This window comes from Tachypleus tridentatus, chromosome 9 (assembly GCF_004210375.1).
Source record: "Tachypleus tridentatus isolate NWPU-2018 chromosome 9, ASM421037v1, whole genome shotgun sequence".
Taxonomy (NCBI): Eukaryota; Metazoa; Arthropoda; class Merostomata; order Xiphosura; family Limulidae; genus Tachypleus; species Tachypleus tridentatus.
In genome coordinates, this window is record NC_134833.1 from 68,185,949 (window position 1) to 68,207,729 (window position 21,781).

The window sequence follows — 21,781 nt, forward strand, 5'->3', positions numbered from 1 at the left end:
CTGTTATATTTTATGTTATTATTGTTTATTCCTAGCTCACACATTCTGTTGCATTTTATGTTATTATTGTTTATTTCTAGCTCATGCATTCTGTAACATTTTATGTTATTATTGTTTATTTCTAGCTCACGCATTCTGTTACATTTTATATTATTATTGTTTATTTCTATCTCATGCATTCTGTTACATTTTATATTATTATTGTTTATTTCTAGCTCACACATTCTGTTACATTTTATATTATTATTATTTATTTCTAGCTCACACATTCTGTTGCATTTTATGTTATTATTGTTTATTGCTGGCTCACGCATTCTGTTACATTTTATGTTATTATTGTTTATTTCTAGCTCATGCATTCTGTAACATTTCATGTTATTATTGTTTATTTCTAGCCCACGCATTCTGTTACATTTTATATTATTATTGTTTATTTCTAGCTCATGCATTCTGTAACATTTTATATTATTATTGTTTATTTCTACCTCACATATTCTCTTACATTTTATGTTACTATTATTTATTTCTAGCTCACACATTCTGTTATTGTTTATTTCTAGCTCACACATTTTGTTGCATTTTATGTTATTATTGTTTATTTCTAGCTCATGCATTCTGTAACATTTTATGTTATTATTGTTTATTTCTAGCTCATGCATTCTATTACATTTTATATTATTATTGTTTATTTCTAGCTCATGCATTCTGTTACATTTTATGTTATTATTGTTTATTTCTGGCTCATGCATTCTGTTACACTTTATGTTACTATTGTTTATTCCTAGCAAACTCATTCTGTTATATTTTATGTTATTATTGTTTATTCCTAGCTCACACATTCTGTTGCATTTTATGTTATTATTGTTTATTTCTAGCTCATGCATTCTGTAACATTTTATGTTATTATTGTTTATTTCTAGCTCACGCATTCTGTTACATTTTATATTATTATTGTTTATTTCTATCTCATGCATTCTGTTACATTTTATATTATTATTGTTTATTTCTAGCTCACACATTCTGTTACATTTTATGTTATTATTGTTTATTTTTAGGTCACATTCTGTTACATTTTATGTTACTATTGTTTATTCCTAGCAAACTCATTCTGTTACATTTTATGTTATTATTGCTTATTCCTAGCTCACACATTCTGTTACATTTTACGTTATTCTTGTTTATTTCTTGCTCACACATTCTATTACATTTTATGTTACTATTATTTATTTCTAGCTCACATATTCTGTTATTGTTTATTTCTAGCTCACACATTCTGTTGCATTTTATATTATTATTGTTTATTTCTAGCTCACACATTCTGTTGCATTTTATGTTATTATTGTTTATTTCTGGCTCACGCATTCTGTTACATTTTATGTTATTATTGTTTATTTCTGGCTCATGCATTCTGTTACACTTTATGTTATTATTGTTTATTTCTAGCTTACACATTCTGTTACATTTTATATTATTATTATTTATTTCTAGCTCACACATTCTGTTACATTTTACGTTATTATTTATTTCTAGCTCATGCATTCTGTTACATCTTATGCTATTATTGTTTATTTTTAACTCATGCATTCTGTTACATTTTATGTTATTATTGTTTATTCCTAGCAAACTCATACTGTTACATCTTATGCTATTATTGTTTATTTTTAACTCATGCATTCTGTTACATTTTATGTTATTATTGTCTATTTCTAGCTCACACATTCTGTTACATTTTATGTTATTATTTTTTTCTAGCTCACACATTCTGCTACATTTTATGTTATTATTGTTTATTTCTAGCTCACTCATTATGTTACATTTTATGTTATTGTTTATTTCTAGCTCACACATTCTGTTACATTTATGTTATTCTTGTTTATTTCTTGCTCACACATTCTATTACATTTTATGTTATTATTGTTAATACTAGCTCACACATTCTGTTACATTTTATGTTATTGTTTATTTCTAGCTCACACATTCTGTTACATTTTATGTTATTATTGTTTATTTCTAGGCCACATTCTGTTACATTTTATGTTACTATTGTTTATTCCTAGCAAACTCATTCTGTTACATTTTATGCTATTATTGTTTATTTCTAACTCATGCATTCTGTTATATTTTATGTTATTTTTGTTTATTCCTAGCTCACACATTCTGTTGCATTTTATGTTATTATTGTTTATTTCTAGCTCATGCATTCTGTAACATTTTATGTTATTATTGTTTATTTCTAGCTCATGCATTCTGTTACATTTTATATTATTATTGTTTATTTCTAGCTCATGCATTCTGTTACATTTTATGTTATTATTGTTTATTTCTGGCTCATGCATTCTGTTACACTTTATGTTATTTTTGTTTATTTCTAGCTCACACATTCTGTTACATTTTATGTTATTATTGTTTATTTCTAGGTCACATTCTGTTACATTTTATGTTACTATTGTTTATTCCTAGCAAACTCATTCTGTTATATTTTATGTTATTATTGTTTATTCCTAGCTCACACATTCTGTTGCATTTTATGTTATTATTGTTTATTTCTAGCTCATGCATTCTGTAACATTTTATGTTATTATTGTTTATTTCTAGCTCACGCATTCTGTTACATTTTATATTATTATTGTTTATTTCTATCTCATGCATTCTGTTACATTTTATATTATTATTGTTTATTTCTAGCTCACACATTCTGTTACATTTTATGTTATTATTGTTTATTTTAGGTCACATTCTGTTACATTTTATGTTACTATTGTTTATTCCTAGCAAACTCATTCTGTTACATTTTATGTTATTATTGCTTATTCCTAGCTCACACATTCTGTTACATTTTACGTTATTATTTATTTCTAGCTCATGCATTCTGTTACATTTTATGTTAGTATTATTTATTTCTAGCTCACATATTCTGTTATTGTTTATTTCTAGCTCACACATTCTGTTGCATTTTATATTATTATTGTTTATTTCTAGCTCACACATTCTGTTGCATTTTATGTTATTATTGTTTATTTCTGGCTCACGCATTCTGTTACATTTTATGTTATTATTGTTTATTTCTGGCTCATGCATTCTGTTACATTTTATGTTATTATTGTTTATTTCTAGCTCACACATTCTGTTACATTTTATATTATTATTATTTATTTCTAGCTCACACATTCTGTTACATTTTACGTTATTATTTATTTCTAGCTCATGCATTCTGTTACATTTTATGTTATTATTGTTTATTTCTAGGCCACATTCTGTTACATTTTATGTTATTATTTATTTCTAGCTTATGCATTCTGTTACATCTTATGCTATTATTGTTTATTTTTAACTCATGCATTCTGTTACATTTTATGTTATTATTGTTTATTTCTAAGCCACATTCTGTTACATTTTATGTTACTATTGTTTATTCCTAGCAAACTCATTCTGTTACATCTTATGCTATTATTGTTTATTTCTTAACTCATGCATTCTGTTACATTTTATGTTATTATTGTCTATTTCTAGCTCACACATTCTGTTACATTTTATGTTATTATTTTTTTCTAGCTCACACATTCTGCTACATTTTATGTTATTATTGTTTATTTCTAGCTCACTCATTATGTTACATTTTATGTTATTGTTTATTTCTAGCTCACACATTCTGTTACATTTATGTTATTCTTGTTTATTTCTTGCTCACACATTCTATTACATTTTATGTTATTATTGTTAATACTAGCTCACACATTCTGTTACATTTTATGTTATTGTTTATTTCTAGCTCACACATTCTGTTACATTTTATGTTATTATTGTTTATTTCTAGGCCACATTCTGTTACATTTTATGCTATTATTGTTTATTTCTAACTCATGCATTCTGTTATATTTTATGTTATTTTTGTTTATTCCTTGCTCACACATTCTGTTACATTTTATATTATTATTGTTTATTTCTAGCTCATGCATTCTGTAACATTTTATGTTATTATTGTTTATTTCTAGCTCACGCATTCTGTTACATTTTATATTATTATTGTTTATTTCTACCTCACATATTCTCTTACATTTTATGTTACTATTATTTGTTTCTAGCTCACACATTCTGTTATTGTTTATTTCTAGCTCACACATTTTGTTGCATTTTATGTTATTATTGTTTATTTCTAGCTCATGCATTCTGTAACATTTTATGTTATTATTGTTTATTTCTAGCTCATGCATTCTCTTACATTTTATATTATTATTGTTTATTTCTAGCTCATGCATTCTGTTACATTTTATGTTATTATTGTTTATTTCTGGCTCATGCATTCTGTTACATTTTATGTTATTATTGTTTATTTCTAGCTCACACATTCTGTTACATTTTATGTTATTATTCTTTATTTCTAGGTCACATTCTGTTATATTTTATGTTACTATTGTTTATTCCTAGCAAACTCATTCTGTTATATTTTATGTTATCATTGTTTATTCCTAGCTCACACATTCTGTTGCATTTTATGTTATTATTGTTTATTTCTAGCTCATGCATTCTGTAACATTTTATGTTATTATTGTTTATTTCTAGCTCACGCATTCTGTTACATTTTATATTATTATTGTTTATTTCTATCTCATGCATTCTGTTACATTTTATATTATTATTGTTTATTTCTAGCTCACACATTCTGTTAAATTTTATGTTATTATTGTTTATTTTTTGGGTCACATTCTGTTACATTTTATGTTACTATTGTTTATTCTAGCAAACTCATTCTGTTACATTTTATGTTATTATTGCTTATTCCTAGCTCACACATTCTGTTACATTTTACGTTATTATTTATTTCTAGCTGATGCATTCTGTTACATTTTATGTTACTATTATTTATTTCTAGCTCACATATTCTGTTATTGTTTATTTCTAGCTCACACATTCTGTTGCATTTTATGTTATTGTTTATTTCTAGCTCACGCATTCTGTTACATTTTATATTATTATTGTTTATTTCTAGCCAATGCATTCTGTTACATTTTATGTTATTATTGTTTATCTCTGGCTCATGCATTCTGTTACACTTTATGTTATTATTGTTTATTTCTAGCTCACACATTCTGTTACATTTTATGTTACTATTGTTTATTCCTAGCAAACTCATTGTGTTATATTTTATGTTATTATTGTTTATTCCTAGCTCACACATTCTGTTGCATTTTATGTTATTATTGTTTATTTCTAGCTCATGCATTCTCTAACATTTTATGTTATTATTGTTTATTTCTAGCTCACGCATTCTGTTACATTTTATATTATTATTGTTTATTTCTATCTCATGCATTCTGTTACATTTTATATTATTATTGTTTATTTCTAGCTCACACATTCTGTTACATTTATGTTATTCTTGTTTATTTCTTGCTCACACATTCTATTACATTTTATGTTATTATTGTTAATACTAGCTCACACATTCTGTTACATTTTATGTTATTGTTTATTTCTAGCTCACACATTCTGTTACATTTTATGTTATTATTGTTTATTTCTAGGCCACATTCTGTTACATTTTATGTTACTATTGTTTATTCCTAGCAAACTCATTCTGTTACATTTTATGCTATTATTGTTTATTTCTAACTCATGCATTCTGTTATATTTTATGTTATTTTTGTTTATTCCTAGCTCACACATTCTGTTGCATTTTATGTTATTATTGTTTATTTCTAGCTCATGCATTCTGTAACATTTTATGTTATTATTGTTTATTTCTAGCTCATGCATTCTGTTACATTTTATATTATTATTGTTTATTTCTAGCTCATGCATTCTGTTACATTTTATGTTATTATTGTTTATTTCTAGCTCACGCATTCTGTTACATTTTATATTATTATTGCTTATTTCTATCTCATGCATTCTGTTACATTTTATATTATTATTGTTTATTTCTAGCTCACACATTCTGTTACATTTTATGTTATTATTGTTTATTTTTAGGTCACATTCTGTTACATTTTATGTTACTATTGTTTATTCCTAGCAAACTCATTCTGTTACATTTTATGTTATTATTGCTTATTCCTAGCTCACACATTCTGTTACATTTTACGTTATTATTTATTTCTAGCTCATGCATTCTGTTACATTTTATGTTACTATTATTTATTTCTAGCTCACATATTCTGTTATTGTTTATTTCTAGCTCACACATTCTGTTGCATTTTATATTATTATTGTTTATTTCTAGCTCACACATTCTGTTGCATTTTATGTTATTATTGTTTATTTCTGGCTCACGATTCTGTTACATTTTATGTTATTATTGTTTATTTCTGGCTCATGCATTCTGTTACATTTTATGTTATTATTGTTTATTTCTAGCTTACATATTCTGTTACATTTTATATTATTATTATTTATTTCTAGCTCACACATTCTGTTACATTTTACGTTATTATTTATTTCTAGCTCATGCATTCTGTTACATTTTATGTTATTATTGTTTATTTCTAGGCCACATTCTGTTACATTTTATGTTATTATTTATTTCTAGCTTATGCATTCTGTTACATCTTATGCTATTATTGTTTATTTTTAACTCATGCATTCTGTTACATTTTATGTTATTATTGTTTATTTCTAGGCCACATTCTGTTACATTTTATGTTACTATTGTTTATTCCTAGCAAACTCATTCTGTTACATCTTATGCTATTATTGTTTATTTTTAACTCATGCATTCTGTTACATTTTATGTTATTATTGTCTATTTCTAGCTCACACATTCTGTTACATTTTATGTTATTATTGCTTATTCCTAGCTCACACATTCTGTTACATTTTACGTTATTATTTATTTCTAGCTCATGCATTCTGTTACATTTTATGTTACTATTATTTATTTCTAGCTCACATATTCTGTTATTGTTTATTTCTAGCTCACACATTCTGTTGCATTTTATATTATTATTGTTTATTTCTAGCTCACACATTCTGTTGCATTTTATGTTATTATTGTTTATTTCTGGCTCACGCATTCTGTTACATTTTATGTTATTATTGTTTATTTCTGGCTCATGCATTCTGTTACACTTTATGTTATTATTGTTTATTTCTAGCTTACACATTCTGTTACATTTTATATTATTATTATTTATTTCTAGCTCACATATTCTGTTACATTTTACGTTATTATTTATTTCTAGCTCATGCATTCTGTTACATTTTATGTTATTATTGTTTATTTCTAGGCCACATTCTGTTACATTTTATGTTATTATTTATTTCTAGCTTATGCATTCTGTTACATCTTATGCTATTATTGTTTATTTTTAACTCATGCATTCTGTTACATTTTATGTTATTATTGTTTATTTCTAGGCCACATTCTGTTACATTTTATGTTACTATTGTTTATTCCTAGCAAACTCATTCTGTTACATCTTATGCTATTATTGTTTATTTTTAACTCATGCATTCTGTTACATTTTATGTTATTATTGTCTATTTCTAGCTCACACATTCTGTTACATTTTATGTTATTATTTTTTTCTAGCTCACACATTCTGCTACATTTTATGTTATTATTGTTTATTTCTAGCTCACTCATTATGTTACATTTTATGTTATTGTTTATTTCTAGCTCACACATTCTGTTACATTTATGTTATTCTTGTTTATTTCTTGCTCACACATTCTATTACATTTTATGTTATTATTGTTAATACTAGCTCACACATTCTGTTACATTTTATGTTATTGTTTATTTCTAGCTCACACATTCTGTTACATTTTATGTTATTATTGTTTATTTCTAGGCCACATTCTGTTACATTTTATGCTATTATTGTTTATTTCTAACTCATGCATTCTGTTATATTTTATGTTATTTTTGTTTATTCCTTGCTCACACATTCTGTTACATTTTATATTATTATTGTTTATTTCTAGCTCATGCATTCTGTAACATTTTATGTTATTATTGTTTATTTCTAGCTCACGCATTCTGTTACATTTTATATTATTATTGTTTATTTCTACCTCACATATTCTCTTACATTTTATTTTACTATTATTTGTTTCTAGCTCACACATTCTGTTATTGTTTATTTCTAGCTCACACATTTTGTTGCATTTTATGTTATTATTGTTTATTTCTAGCTCATGCATTCTGTAACATTTTATGTTATTATTGTTTATTTCTAGCTCATGCATTCTCTTACATTTTATATTATTATTGTTTATTTCTAGCTCATGCATTCTGTTACATTTTATGTTATTATTGTTTATTTCTGGCTCATGCATTCTGTTACACTTTATGTTATTATTGTTTATTTCTAGCTCACACATTCTGTTACGTTTTATGTTATTATTCTTTATTTCTAGGTCACATTCTGTTATATTTTATGTTACTATTGTTTATTCCTAGCAAACTCATTCTGTTATATTTTATGTTATTATTGTTTATTCCTAGCTCACACATTCTGTTGCATTTTATGTTATTATTGTTTATTTCTAGCTCATGCATTCTGTAACATTTTATGTTATTATTGTTTATTTCTAGCTCACGCATTCTGTTACATTTTATATTATTATTGTTTATTTCTATCTCATGCATTCTGTTACATTTTATATTATTATTGTTTATTTCTAGCTCACACATTCTGTTACATTTTATGTTATTATTGTTTATTTTTAGGTCACATTCTGTTACATTTTATGTTACTATTGTTTATTCCTAGCAAACTCATTCTGTTACATTTTATGTTATTATTGCTTATTCCTAGCTCACACATTCTGTTACATTTTACGTTATTATTTATTTCTAGCTCATGCATTCTGTTACATTTTATGTTACTATTATTTATTTCTAGCTCACATATTCTGTTATTGTTTATTTCTTGCTCACACATTCTGTTGCATTTTATGTTATTGTTTATTTCTAGCTCACGCATTCTGTTACATTTTATATTATTATTGTTTATTTCTAGCCAATGCATTCTGTTACATTTTATGTTATTATTGTTTATCTCTGGCTCATGCATTCTGTTACACTTTATGTTATTATTGTTTATTTCTAGCTCACACATTCTGTTACATTTTATGTTACTATTGTTTATTCCTAGCAAACTCATTGTGTTATATTTTATGTTATTATTGTTTATTCCTAGCTCACACATTCTGTTGCATTTTATGTTATTATTGTTTATTTCTAGCTCATGCATTCTGTAACATTTTATGTTATTATTGTTTATTTCTAGCTCACGCATTCTGTTACATTTTATATTATTATTGTTTATTTCTATCTCATGCATTCTGTTACATTTTATATTATTATTGTTTATTTCTAGCTCACACATTCTGTTACATTTTATGTAATTATTGTTTATTTTTAGGTCACATTCTGTTACATTTTATGTTACTATTGTTTATTCCTAGCAAACTCATTCTGTTACATTTTATGTTATTATTGCTTATTCCTAGCTCACACATTCTGTTACATTTTACGTTATTATTTATTTCTAGCTCATGCATTCTGTTACATTTTATGTTACTATTATTTATTTCTAGCTCACATATTCTGTTATTGTTTATTTCTGGCTCATGCATTCTGTTACACTTTATGTTATTATTGTTTATTTCTAGCTTACACATTCTGTTACATTTTATATTATTATTATTTATTTCTAGCTCACACATTCTGTTACATTTTACGTTATTATTTATTTCTAGCTCATGCATTCTGTTACATTTTATGTTATTATTGTTTATTTCTAGGCCACATTCTGTTACATTTTATGTTATTATTTATTTCTAGCTTATGCATTCTGTTACATCTTATGCTATTATTGTTTATTTTTAACTCATGCATTCTGTTACATTTTATGTTATTATTGTTTATTTCTAGGCCACATTCTGTTACATTTTATGTTACTATTGTTTATTCCTAGCAAACTCATTCTGTTACATCTTATGCTATTATTGTTTATTTTTAACTCATGCATTCTGTTACATTTTATGTTATTATTGTCTATTTCTAGCTCACACATTCTGTTACATTTTATGTTATTATTTTTTTCTAGCTCACACATTCTGCTACATTTTATGTTATTATTGTTTATTTCTAGCTCACTCATTATGTTACATTTTATGTTATTGTTTATTTCTAGCTCACACATTCTGTTACATTTATGTTATTCTTGTTTATTTCTTGCTCACACATTCTATTACATTTTATGTTATTATTGTTAATACTAGCTCACACATTCTGTTACATTTTATGTTATTGTTTATTTCTAGCTCACACATTCTGTTACATTTTATGTTATTATTGTTTATTTCTAGGCCACATTCTGTTACATTTTATGTTACTATTGTTTATTCCTAGCAAACTCATTCTGTTACATTTTATGCTATTATTGTTTATTTCTAACTCATGCATTCTGTTATATTTTATGTTATTTTTGTTTATTCCTTGCTCACACATTCTGTTGCATTTTATGTTATTATTGTTTATTTCTAGCTCATGCATTCTGTAACATTTTATGTTATTATTGTTTATTTCTAGCCCATGCATTCTGTTACATTTTATATTATTATTGTTTATTTCTAGCTCATGCATTCTGTAACATTTTATGTTATTATTGTTTATTTCTAGCTCACGCATTCTGTTACATTTTATATTATTATTGTTTATTTCTACCTCACATATTCTCTTACATTTTATGTTACTATTATTTATTTCTAGCTCACACATTCTGTTATTGTTTATTTCTAGCTCACACATTTTGTTGCATTTTATGTTATTATTGTTTATTTCTAGCTCATGCATTCTGTAACATTTTATGTTATTATTGTTTATTTCTAGCTCATGCATTCTCTTACATTTTATATTATTATTGTTTATTTCTAGCTCATGCATTCTGTTACATTTTATGTTATTATTGTTTATTTCTGGCTCATGCATTCTGTTACACTTTATGTTATTATTGTTTATTTCTAGCTCACACATTCTGTTACATTTTATGTTATTATTGTTTATTTCTAGGTCACATTCTGTTATATTTTATGTTACTATTGTTTATTCCTAGCAAACTCATTCTGTTATATTTTATGTTATTATTGCTTATTCCTAGCTCACACATTCTGTTACATTTTACGTTATTATTTATTTCTAGCTCATGCATTCTGTTACATTTTATGTTATTATTGTTTATTTCTAGGCCACATTCTGTTACATTTTATGTTATTATTTATTTCTAGCTTATGCATTCTGTTACATCTTATGCTATTATTGTTTATTTTTAACTCATGCATTCTGTTACATTTTATGTTATTATTGTTTATTTCTAGGCCACATTCTGTTACATTTTATGTTACTATTGTTTATTCCTAGCAAACTCATTCTGTTACATCTTATGCTATTATTGTTTATTTTTAACTCATGCATTCTGTTACATTTTATGTTATTATTGTCTATTTCTAGCTCACACATTCTGTTACATTTTATGTTATTATTTTTTTCTAGCTCACACATTCTGCTTACATTTTATGTTATTATTGTTTATTTCTAGCTCACTCATTATGTTACATTTTATGTTATTGTTTATTTCTAGCTCACACATTCTGTTACATTTATGTTATTCTTGTTTATTTCTTGCTCACACATTCTATTACATTTTATGTTATTATTGTTATTACTAGCTCACACATTCTGTTACATTTTATGTTATTGTTTATTTCTAGCTCACACATTCTGTTACATTTTATGTTATTATTGTTTATTTCTAGGCCACATTCTGTTACATTTTAGGTTACTATTGTTTATTCCTAGCAAACTCATTCTGTTACATTTTATGCTATTATTGTTTATTTCTAACTCATGCATTCTGTTATATTTTATGTTATTTTTGTTTATTCCTTGCTCACACATTCTGTTGCATTTTATGTTATTATTGTTTATTTCTAGCTCATGCATTCTGTAACATTTTATGTTATTATTGTTTATTTCTAGCCCATGCATTCTGTTACATTTTATATTATTATTGTTTATTTCTAGCTCATGCATTCTGTAACATTTTATGTTATTATTGTTTATTTCTAGCTCACGCATTCTGTTACATTTTATATTATTATTGTTTATTTCTACCTCACATATTCTCTTACATTTTATGTTACTATTATTTATTTCTAGCTCACACATTCTGTTATTGTTTATTTCTAGCTCACACATTTTGTTGCATTTTATGTTATTATTGTTTATTTCTAGCTCATGCATTCTGTAACATTTTATGTTATTATTGTTTATTTCTAGCTCATGCATTCTCTTACATTTTATGTTATTATTGTTTATTTCTAGCTCATGCATTCTGTTACATTTTATGTTATTATTGTTTATTTCTGGCTCATGCATTCTGTTACACTTTATGTTATTATTGTTTATTTCTAGCTCACACATTCTGTTACATTTTATGTTATTATTGTTTATTTCTAGGTCACATTCTGTTATATTTTATGTTACTATTGTTTATTCCTAGCAAACTCATTCTGTTATATTTTATGTTATTATTGCTTATTCCTATCTCACACATTCTGTTACATTTTACGTTATTATTTATTTCTAGCTCATGCATTCTGTTACATTTTATGTTACTATTATTTATTTCTAGCTCACATATTCTGTTATTGTTTATTTCTAGCTCACACATTCTGTTGCATTTTATGTTATTGTTTATTTCTAGCTCACACATTCTGTTACATTTTATGTTATTATTGTTTATTTCTAGGCCACATTATGTTACATTTTATGTTACTATTGTTTATTCCTAGCAAACTCATTCTGTTACATTTTATGTTATTATTGTTTATTTCTAGCCCATGCATTCTGTTACATTTTATATTATTATTGTTTATTTCTAGCTCATGCATTCTGTAACATTTTATGTTATTATTGTTTATTTCTAGCTCACGCATTCTGTTACATTTTATATTATTATTGTTTATTTCTACCTCACATATTCTCTTACATTTTATGTTACTATTATTTATTTCTAGCTCACACATTCTGTTATTGTTTATTTCTAGCTCACACATTTTGTTGCATTTTATGTTATTATTGTTTATTTCTAGCTCATGCATTCTGTAACATTTTATGTTATTATTGTTTATTTCTAGCTCGTGCATTCTCTTACATTTTATATTATTATTGTTTATTTCTAGCTCATGCATTCTGTTACATTTTATGTTATTATTGTTTATTTCTGGCTCATGCATTCTGTTACACTTTATGTTATTATTGTTTATTTCTAGCTCACACATTCTGTTACATTTTATGTTATTATTGTTTATTTCTAGGTCACATTCTGTTATATTTTATGTTACTATTGTTTATTCCTAGCAAACTCATTCTGTTATATTTTATGTTATTATTGTTTATTCCTAGCTCACACATTCTGTTACATTTTATGTTATTATTGTTTATTTCTAGCTCATGCATTCTGTAACATTTTATGTTATTATTGTTTATTTCTAGCTCACGCATTCTGTTACATTTTATATTATTATTGTTTATTTCTATCTCATGCATTCTGTTACATTTTATATTATTATTGTTTATTTCTAGCTCACACATTCTGTTACATTTTATGTTATTATTGTTTATTTTTAGGTCACATTCTGTTACATTTTATGTTACTATTGTTTATTCCTAGCAAACTCATTCTGTTACATTTTATGTTATTATTGCTTATTCCTAGCTCACACATTCTGTTACATTTTACGTTATTATTTATTTCTAGCTCATGCATTCTGTTACATTTTATGTTACTATTATTTATTTCTAGCTCACATATTCTGTTATTGTTTATTTCTAGCTCACACATTCTGTTGCATTTTATATTATTATTGTTTATTTCTAGCTCACACATTCTGTTGCATTTTATGTTATTATTGTTTATTTCTGGCTCACGCATTCTGTTACATTTTATGTTATTATTGTTTATTTCTGGCTCATGCATTCTGTTACACTTTATGTTATTATTGTTTATTTCTAGCTTACACATTCTGTTACATTTTATATTATTATTATTTATTTCTAGCTCACACATTCTGTTACATTTTATGTTATTATTTATTTCTAGCTTATGCATTCTGTTACATCTTATGCTATTATTGTTTATTTTTAACTCATGCATTCTGTTACATTTTATGTTATTATTGTTTATTTCTAGGCCACATTCTGTTACATTTTATGTTACTATTGTTTATTCCTAGCAAACTCATTCTGTTACATCTTATGCTATTATTGTTTATTTTTAACTCATGCATTCTGTTACATTTTATGTTATTATTGTTTATTTCTAGCTCACACATTCTGTTACATTTTATGTTATTATTTTTTTTCTAGCTCACACATTCTGTTACATTTTATGTTATTATTGTTTATTTCTAGCTCACTCATTATGTTACATTTTATGTTATTGTTTATTTCTAGCTCACACATTCTGTTACATTTATGTTATTCTTGTTTATTTCTTGCTCACACATTCTATTACATTTTATGTTATTATTGTTAATACTAGCTCACACATTCTGTTACATTTTATGTTATTGTTTATTTCTAGCTCACACATTCTGTTACATTTTATGTTATTATTGTTTATTTCTAGGCCACATTCTGTTACATTTTATGTTACTATTGTTTATTCCTAGCAAACTCATTCTGTTACATTTTATGCTATTATTGTTTATTTCTAACTCATGCATTCTGTTATATTTTATGTTATTTTTGTTTATTCCTAGCTCACACATTCTGTTGCATTTTATGTTATTATTGTTTATTTCTAGCTCATGCATTCTGTAACATTTTATGTTATTATTGTTTATTTCTAGCTCATGCATTCTGTTACATTTTATATTATTATTGTTTATTTCTAGCTCATGCATTCTGTTACATTTTATGTTATTATTGTTTATTTCTGGCTCATGCATTCTGTTACACTTTATGTTATTATTGTTTATTTCTAGCTCACACATTCTGTTACATTTTATGTTATTATTGTTTATTTCTAGGTCACATTCTGTTACATTTTATGTTACTATTGTTTATTCCTAGCAAACTCATTCTGTTATATTTTATGTTATTATTGTTTATTCCTAGCTCACACATTCTGTTGCATTTTATGTTATTATTGTTTATTTGTAGCTCATGCATTCTGTAACATTTTATGTTATTATTGTTTATTTCTAGCTCACGCATTCTGTTACATTTTATATTATTATTGTTTATTTCTATCTCATGCATTCTGTTACATTTTATATTATTATTGTTTATTTCTAGCTCACACATTCTGTTACATTTTATGTTATTATTGTTTATTTTTAGGTCACATTCTGTTACATTTTATGTTACTATTGTTTATTCCTAGCAAACTCATTCTGTTACATTTTATGTTATTATTGTTTATTCTAGCTCACACGTTCTGTTACATTTTACGTTATTATTTATTTCTAGCTCATGCATTCTGTTACATTTTATGTTACTATTATTTATTTCTAGCTCACATATTCTGTTATTGTTTATTTCTAGCTCACACATTCTGTTGCATTTTATATTATTATTGTTTATTTCTAGCTCACACATTCTGTTGCATTTTATGTTATTATTGTTTATTTCTGGCTCACGCATTCTGTTACATTTTATGTTATTATTGTCTATTTCTAGCTCACACATTCTGTTACATTTTATGTTATTATTTTTTTCTAGCTCACACATTCTGCTACATTTTATGTTATTATTGTTTATTTCTAGCTCACTCATTATGTTACATTTTATGTTATTGTTTATTTCTAGCTCACACATTCTGTTACATTTATGTAATTCTTGTTTATTTCTTGCTCACACATTCTATTACAATTTATGTTATTATTGTTAATACTAGCTCACACATTCTGTTACATTTTATGTTATTGTTTATTTCTAGCTCACACATTCTGTTACATTTTATGTTATTATTGTTTATTTCTAGGCCACATTCTGTTACATTTTATGTTACTATTGTTTATTCCTAGCAAACTCATTCTGTTACATTTTATGCTATTATTGTTTATTTCTAACTCATGCATTCTGTTATATTTTATGTTATTTTTGTTTATTCCTAGCTCACACATTCTGTAACATTTTATGTTATTATTGTTTATTTCTAGCCCACGCATTCTGTTACATTTTATATTATTATTGTTTATTTCTAGCTCATGCATTCTGTAACATTTTATGTTATTATTGTTTATTTCTAGCTCTCGCATTCTGTTACATTTTATATTATTATTGTTTATTTCTACCTCACATATTCTGTTACATTTTATGTTACTATTATTTATTTCTAGCTCACACATTTTGTTGCATTTTATGTTATTATTGTTTATTTCTAGCTCATGCATTCTGTAACATTTTATGTTATTATTGTTTATTTCTAGCTCATGCATTCTGTTACATTTTATATTATTATTGTTTATTTCTAGCTCATGCATTCTGTTACATTTTATGTTATTATTGTTTATTTCTGGCTCATGCATTCTGTTACACTTTATGTTATTATTGTTTATTTCTAGCTCACACATTCTGTTACATTTTATGTTATTGTTTATTTCTAGCTCACACATTCTGTTACATTTTATGTTATTATTGTTTATTTCTAGGTCATATTCTGTTACATTTTATGTTACTATTGTTTATTTCTAGGCCACATTCTGTTACATTTTATGTTACTATTGTTTATTCCTAGCAAACTCATTCTGTTACATCTTATGCTGTTATTGTTTATTTTTAACTCATGCATTCTGTTACATTTTATGTTATTATTGTCTATTTCTAGCTCACACATTCTGTTACATTTTATCTTATTATTTTTTTCTAGCTCACACATTCTTCTACATTTTATGTTATTATTGTTTATTTCTATCTCACACATTCTGTTACATTTCATGTTATTATTGTTTATTTCTAGCTCACACATTCTGTTACATTTATGTTATTATTGTTTATTTCTTGCTCACACATTCTATAACATTTTATGTTATTATTGTTAATACTAGCTCACACATTCTGTTACATTTTATGGTATTGTTTATTTCTAGCTCACACATTCTGTTACATTTTATGTTATTATTGTTTATTTCTAGGCCACATTCTGTTACATTTTATGTTACTATTGTTTATTCCTAGCAAACTCATTCTGTTACATTTTATGCTATTATTGTTTATTTCTAACTTATGCATTCTGTTACATTTTATGTTATCATTGTCTATTTCTAGCTCACACATTCTGTTACATTTTTCTAGCTCACACATTCTGCTACATTTTATGTTATTATTGTTTATTTCTATCTCACACATTCTGTTACATTTTATGTTATTATTGTTTATTTCTAGCTCACTCATTCTGTTACATTTTATGTTATTGTTTATTGCTAGCTCACACATTCTGTTACATTTATGTTATTATTGTTTATTTCTAGCTCACACATTCTGTTACATTTTATGTTACTATTATTTATTTCTAGCTCACACATTCTGTTATTGTTTATTTCTAGCTCACACATTCTGTTACATTTATGTTATTATTGTTTATTTCTAGGTCATATTCTGTTACATTTTATGTTACTATTGTTTATTTCTAGGCCACATTCTGTTACATTTTATGTTACTATTGTTTATTCCTAGCAAACTCATTCTGTTACATCTTATGCTATTATTGTTTATTTTTAACTCATGCATTCTGTTACATTTTATGTTATTATTGTCTATTTCTAGCTCACACATTCTGTTACATTTTATGTTATTATTTTTTTCTAGCTCACACATTCTGCTACATTTTATGTTATTATTGTTTATTTCTATCTCACACATTCTGTTACATTTTATGTTATTATTGTTTATTTCTAGCTCACACATTCTGTTACATTTATGTTATTATTGTTTATTTCTTGCTCACACATTCTATAACATTTTATGTTATTATTGTTAATACTAGCTCACACATTCTGTTACATTTTATGGTATTGTTTATTTCTAGCTCACACATTCTGTTACATTTTATGTTATTATTGTTTATTTCTAGGCCACATTCTGTTACATTTTATGTTACTATTGTTTATTCCTAGCAAACTCATTCTGTTACATTTTATGCTATTATTGTTTATTTCTAACTCATGCATTCTGTTACATTTTATGTTATTATTGTCTATTTCTAGCTCACACATTCTGTTACATTTTTCTAGCTCACACATTCTGCTACATTTTATGTTATTATTGTTTATTTCTATCTCACACATTCTGTTACATTTTATGTTATTATTGTTTATTTCTAGCTCACTCATTCTGTTACATTTTATGTTATTGTTTATTGCTAGCTCACACATTCTGTTACATTTATGTTATTATTGTTTATTTCTAGCTCACACATTCTGTTACATTTTATGTTACTATTATTTATTTCTAGCTCACACATTCTGTTATTGTTTATTTCTAGCTCACACATTCTCTTGCATTTTATATTATTATTGTTTATTGCTAGCTCACACATTCTGTTGCATTTTATGTTATTATTGTTTATTTCTGGCTCACGCATTCTGTTACATTTTATGTTATTATTGTTTATTTCTGGCTCATGCATTCTGTTACACTTTATATTATTATTGTTTATTTCTAGCTCATGCATTCTGTAACATTTTATGTTATTATTGTTTATTTCTAGCTCATGCATTCTGTTACATTTTATATTATTATTGTTTATTTCTACCTCACACATTCTGTTACATTTTATGTTACTATTATTTATTTCTAGCTCACACATTCTGTTATTGTTTATTTTTAGCTCACACATTCTGTTGCATTTTATATTATTATTGTTTATTGCTAGCTCACACATTCTGTTGCATTTTATGTTATTATTGTTTATTTCTGGCTCACGCATTCTGTTACATTTTATTTTATTATTGTTTATTTCTTGCTCACACATTCTATTACATTTTATGTTATTATTGTTAATACTAGCTCACACATTCTGTTACATTTTATCTTATTGTTTATTTCTAGCTCACACATTCTGTTACATTTTATGTTACTATTGTTTATTCCTAGCAAACTCATTCTGTTACATTTTATACTATTATTGTTTATTTTTAACTCATGCATTCTGTTACATTTTATGTTATTATTGTCTATTTCTAGCTCACACATTCTGTTACATTTTGTTATTTTTTTCTAGCTCACACATTCTGCTACATTTTATGTTATTATTGTTTATTTCTATCTCACACATTCTGTTACATTTTATGTTATTATTGTTTATTTCTAGCTCACACATTCTGTTACATTTATGTTACTATTGTTTATTCCTAGCAAACTCATTCTGTTACATTTTATGTTATTATTGTCTATTTCTAGCTCACACATTCTGTTACATTTTATGTTATTTTTTCTATCTCACACATTCTGCTACATTTTATGTTATTATTGTTTATTTCTATCTCACACATTCTGTTACATTTTATGTTATTATTGTTTATTTCTAGCTCACTCATTCTGTTACATTTTATGTTATTGTTTATTTCTAGCTCACACATTCTGTTACATTTATGTTATTATTGTTTATTTCTAGCTCACACATTCTGTTACATTTTATGTTACATTATTTTGATTTTGCTGATAGATTATTCTATTTTTTTTTTGCCTACTTTTATTTTATTTTTTGCTCAAGTCTTATTTTATCATTTTGACCTTTTGGCCCATCTCTTCTCAGCAGATGGCCAATACTCATCATTTGCTGAATTTAGTGCCATCTGATACTGGTTCCCCCATGTTTCTGCCTGGATCTACCCTCTCCCTGGAGACTTGGGATCAAAACTCAGTCACATCTCACATACATTCCCCCATGTATAGTGATAATCAGTTGTTGACTGGATCTACTCTCTCCATGGAAACTTCAGGTCAATTTTCTGAGAATATAAGCTCTTCAAAAGAGTTGAGTATTCCAGTTGGATTAAGAAACAAACTATCCCAAGTTGATAAAAAGTTTAGAGCTTTCAGTCTAGAACATCTATCTATAAATGATAGTGACAGTAGTGTGTTTGGTATGCACAACAACTATGCTACATTTCCGCAATCAAATGCCTTCCACAGTTTGAAACTTGATCGAGACAGAATCATGCAAGGGATGTGTATCAATCAAGACATTAAGTTTCTAGAAACTGACCCTGTCTTGTCCATGGGTAAACAAGAGCTACTTCTAGCTACATCAACAGAAACTTGTAACTTTTCTTCAGTCTTGGCCTTTTCTAGAAAGTTTGAGGACATAAATAAACAACATTTCTGTCATGAGAATGACACACAAAAAGTTGAAACCAAGACAGACAGAATGTTTAATACAATAGATGATATTAACACTCCTTCTCCAAAAAAGAAAACCCTTCAAAGGGCTAAAAGTGAAGCAGCTATTACTCTGTTACCAGGATCAAAAATGATGTGTTGCAGTCATGGATCCTCTGATACATCCTTCATGCACAGTTTTCAAAATTTACATCATGGTTTCAAAGACTGCAATCATCAAGCAAGTTTAGACAAACATCTCAGTAATTCAAGCTTGAATAATGCATTTTCATGGAATAAACTCCCACTTGAACTGGGATTTAGTGTTTCTGTTGAAGAATTCCTGGTAAGGTTTAGCTGCATATTTCTTTACCTTTAAATCTGTTTTGTTTTTTTTCAAAACCTTAGAGGTTTATACTAGCTGTTTTTATTCTCTTTGTAATTATTTTAGTTTTATTGTTTCTTCTTTTCATCATAACATTCCCTGTGCTAATGGGTTATTTTTTACTTATTTCTTCAGTTTATCAACATTGTCAGAAGACAAAGAAATAATAAGCTTGCATATACATTATAGTAAAATAGTGTGTTTTTACTGTCTTGATGAAACAGCTGTTTTTCATAATGTAAACATAAATTTTTGTTGCTTCTTTTGTAGCATAATTTTCTTTTATGAAAATTTTATATTCTTGAGGGGTTTTTTTTAAATAATGTAAATTTTTTAGTCTTAACTGTTAAGGGTGTAAACTTAGTTTGGAAAGGCTTTGTTTCGTGTGTTTTTTCTAGGGAAAAATAAGAGAACAATTTATAACATACTTTGAAACAGTATGTGAAGAATTACCCTGGACTGTTGTAGAGAGTACTGTGTATGACTGTGTTAGTACAAATAAGTTTAGAATAGGTTGTCCTCAAATGTAACAAATTTGAGGGAGTTTAAGGTTGGGCTTGATGATCATGTACATGATAGGAGCTGACTAACTTGGTTTGATATAGTGGATGAAATGCTTTAGATGGAACAATAGGTCCTTTGATGTACATATATTTTATGTGTTCTGTTATGACCACTTCTGTCTAAGACTAGCATTGTTTTTGTGCTAAAATTTGTGTGATTGATTGCTTCTAAGCCTATATCTGTACTTTTGTTTGTTGTGCAATTTCTGTGTCAACACCCTTTTACCTTATTTAATATCTGTTGTGTTATAGCCTTAAAATTTATTCATTTACCAAATAACTCAGCCACAGGCACCTCAGTGACAAAGATCAGTTATAAAAAGTGTGTGATTTATCTGATTTTGGTTAATCTTACAAAACATGTATCATACAAGGAGATATGATTATTACAGTTTACAGTTTTCAAACCAGTGATGAGATATGATTGTTACAATTTTCATCAAATCAGTGATGAGATATGATTATTACAGGTTTCAAATCAGTCGTGAACTATGA

General features: G+C 25.9%; 1 protein-coding gene across 20 annotated transcripts in view; it reads left to right on the forward strand.

The window, feature by feature from the left end:
• Positions 1-21,781, forward strand: part of LOC143225405 (uncharacterized) — a 106,271-nt gene that overhangs the window by 81,484 nt on the left and 3,006 nt on the right. For 18 of the 20 annotated variants that reach the window (XM_076454773.1, XM_076454765.1, XM_076454760.1 and 15 more), the window contains one exon: positions 19,773-20,684. The exons of 1 other annotated variant lie outside the window; for it this stretch is intronic. In XM_076454773.1, coding sequence (XP_076310888.1) covers positions 19,773-20,684 — 912 coding nt within the window. The remainder of the gene's footprint in view (positions 1-19,772; positions 20,685-21,781) is intronic. One more of the 20 variants, XM_076454762.1, reaches the window with a different exon arrangement.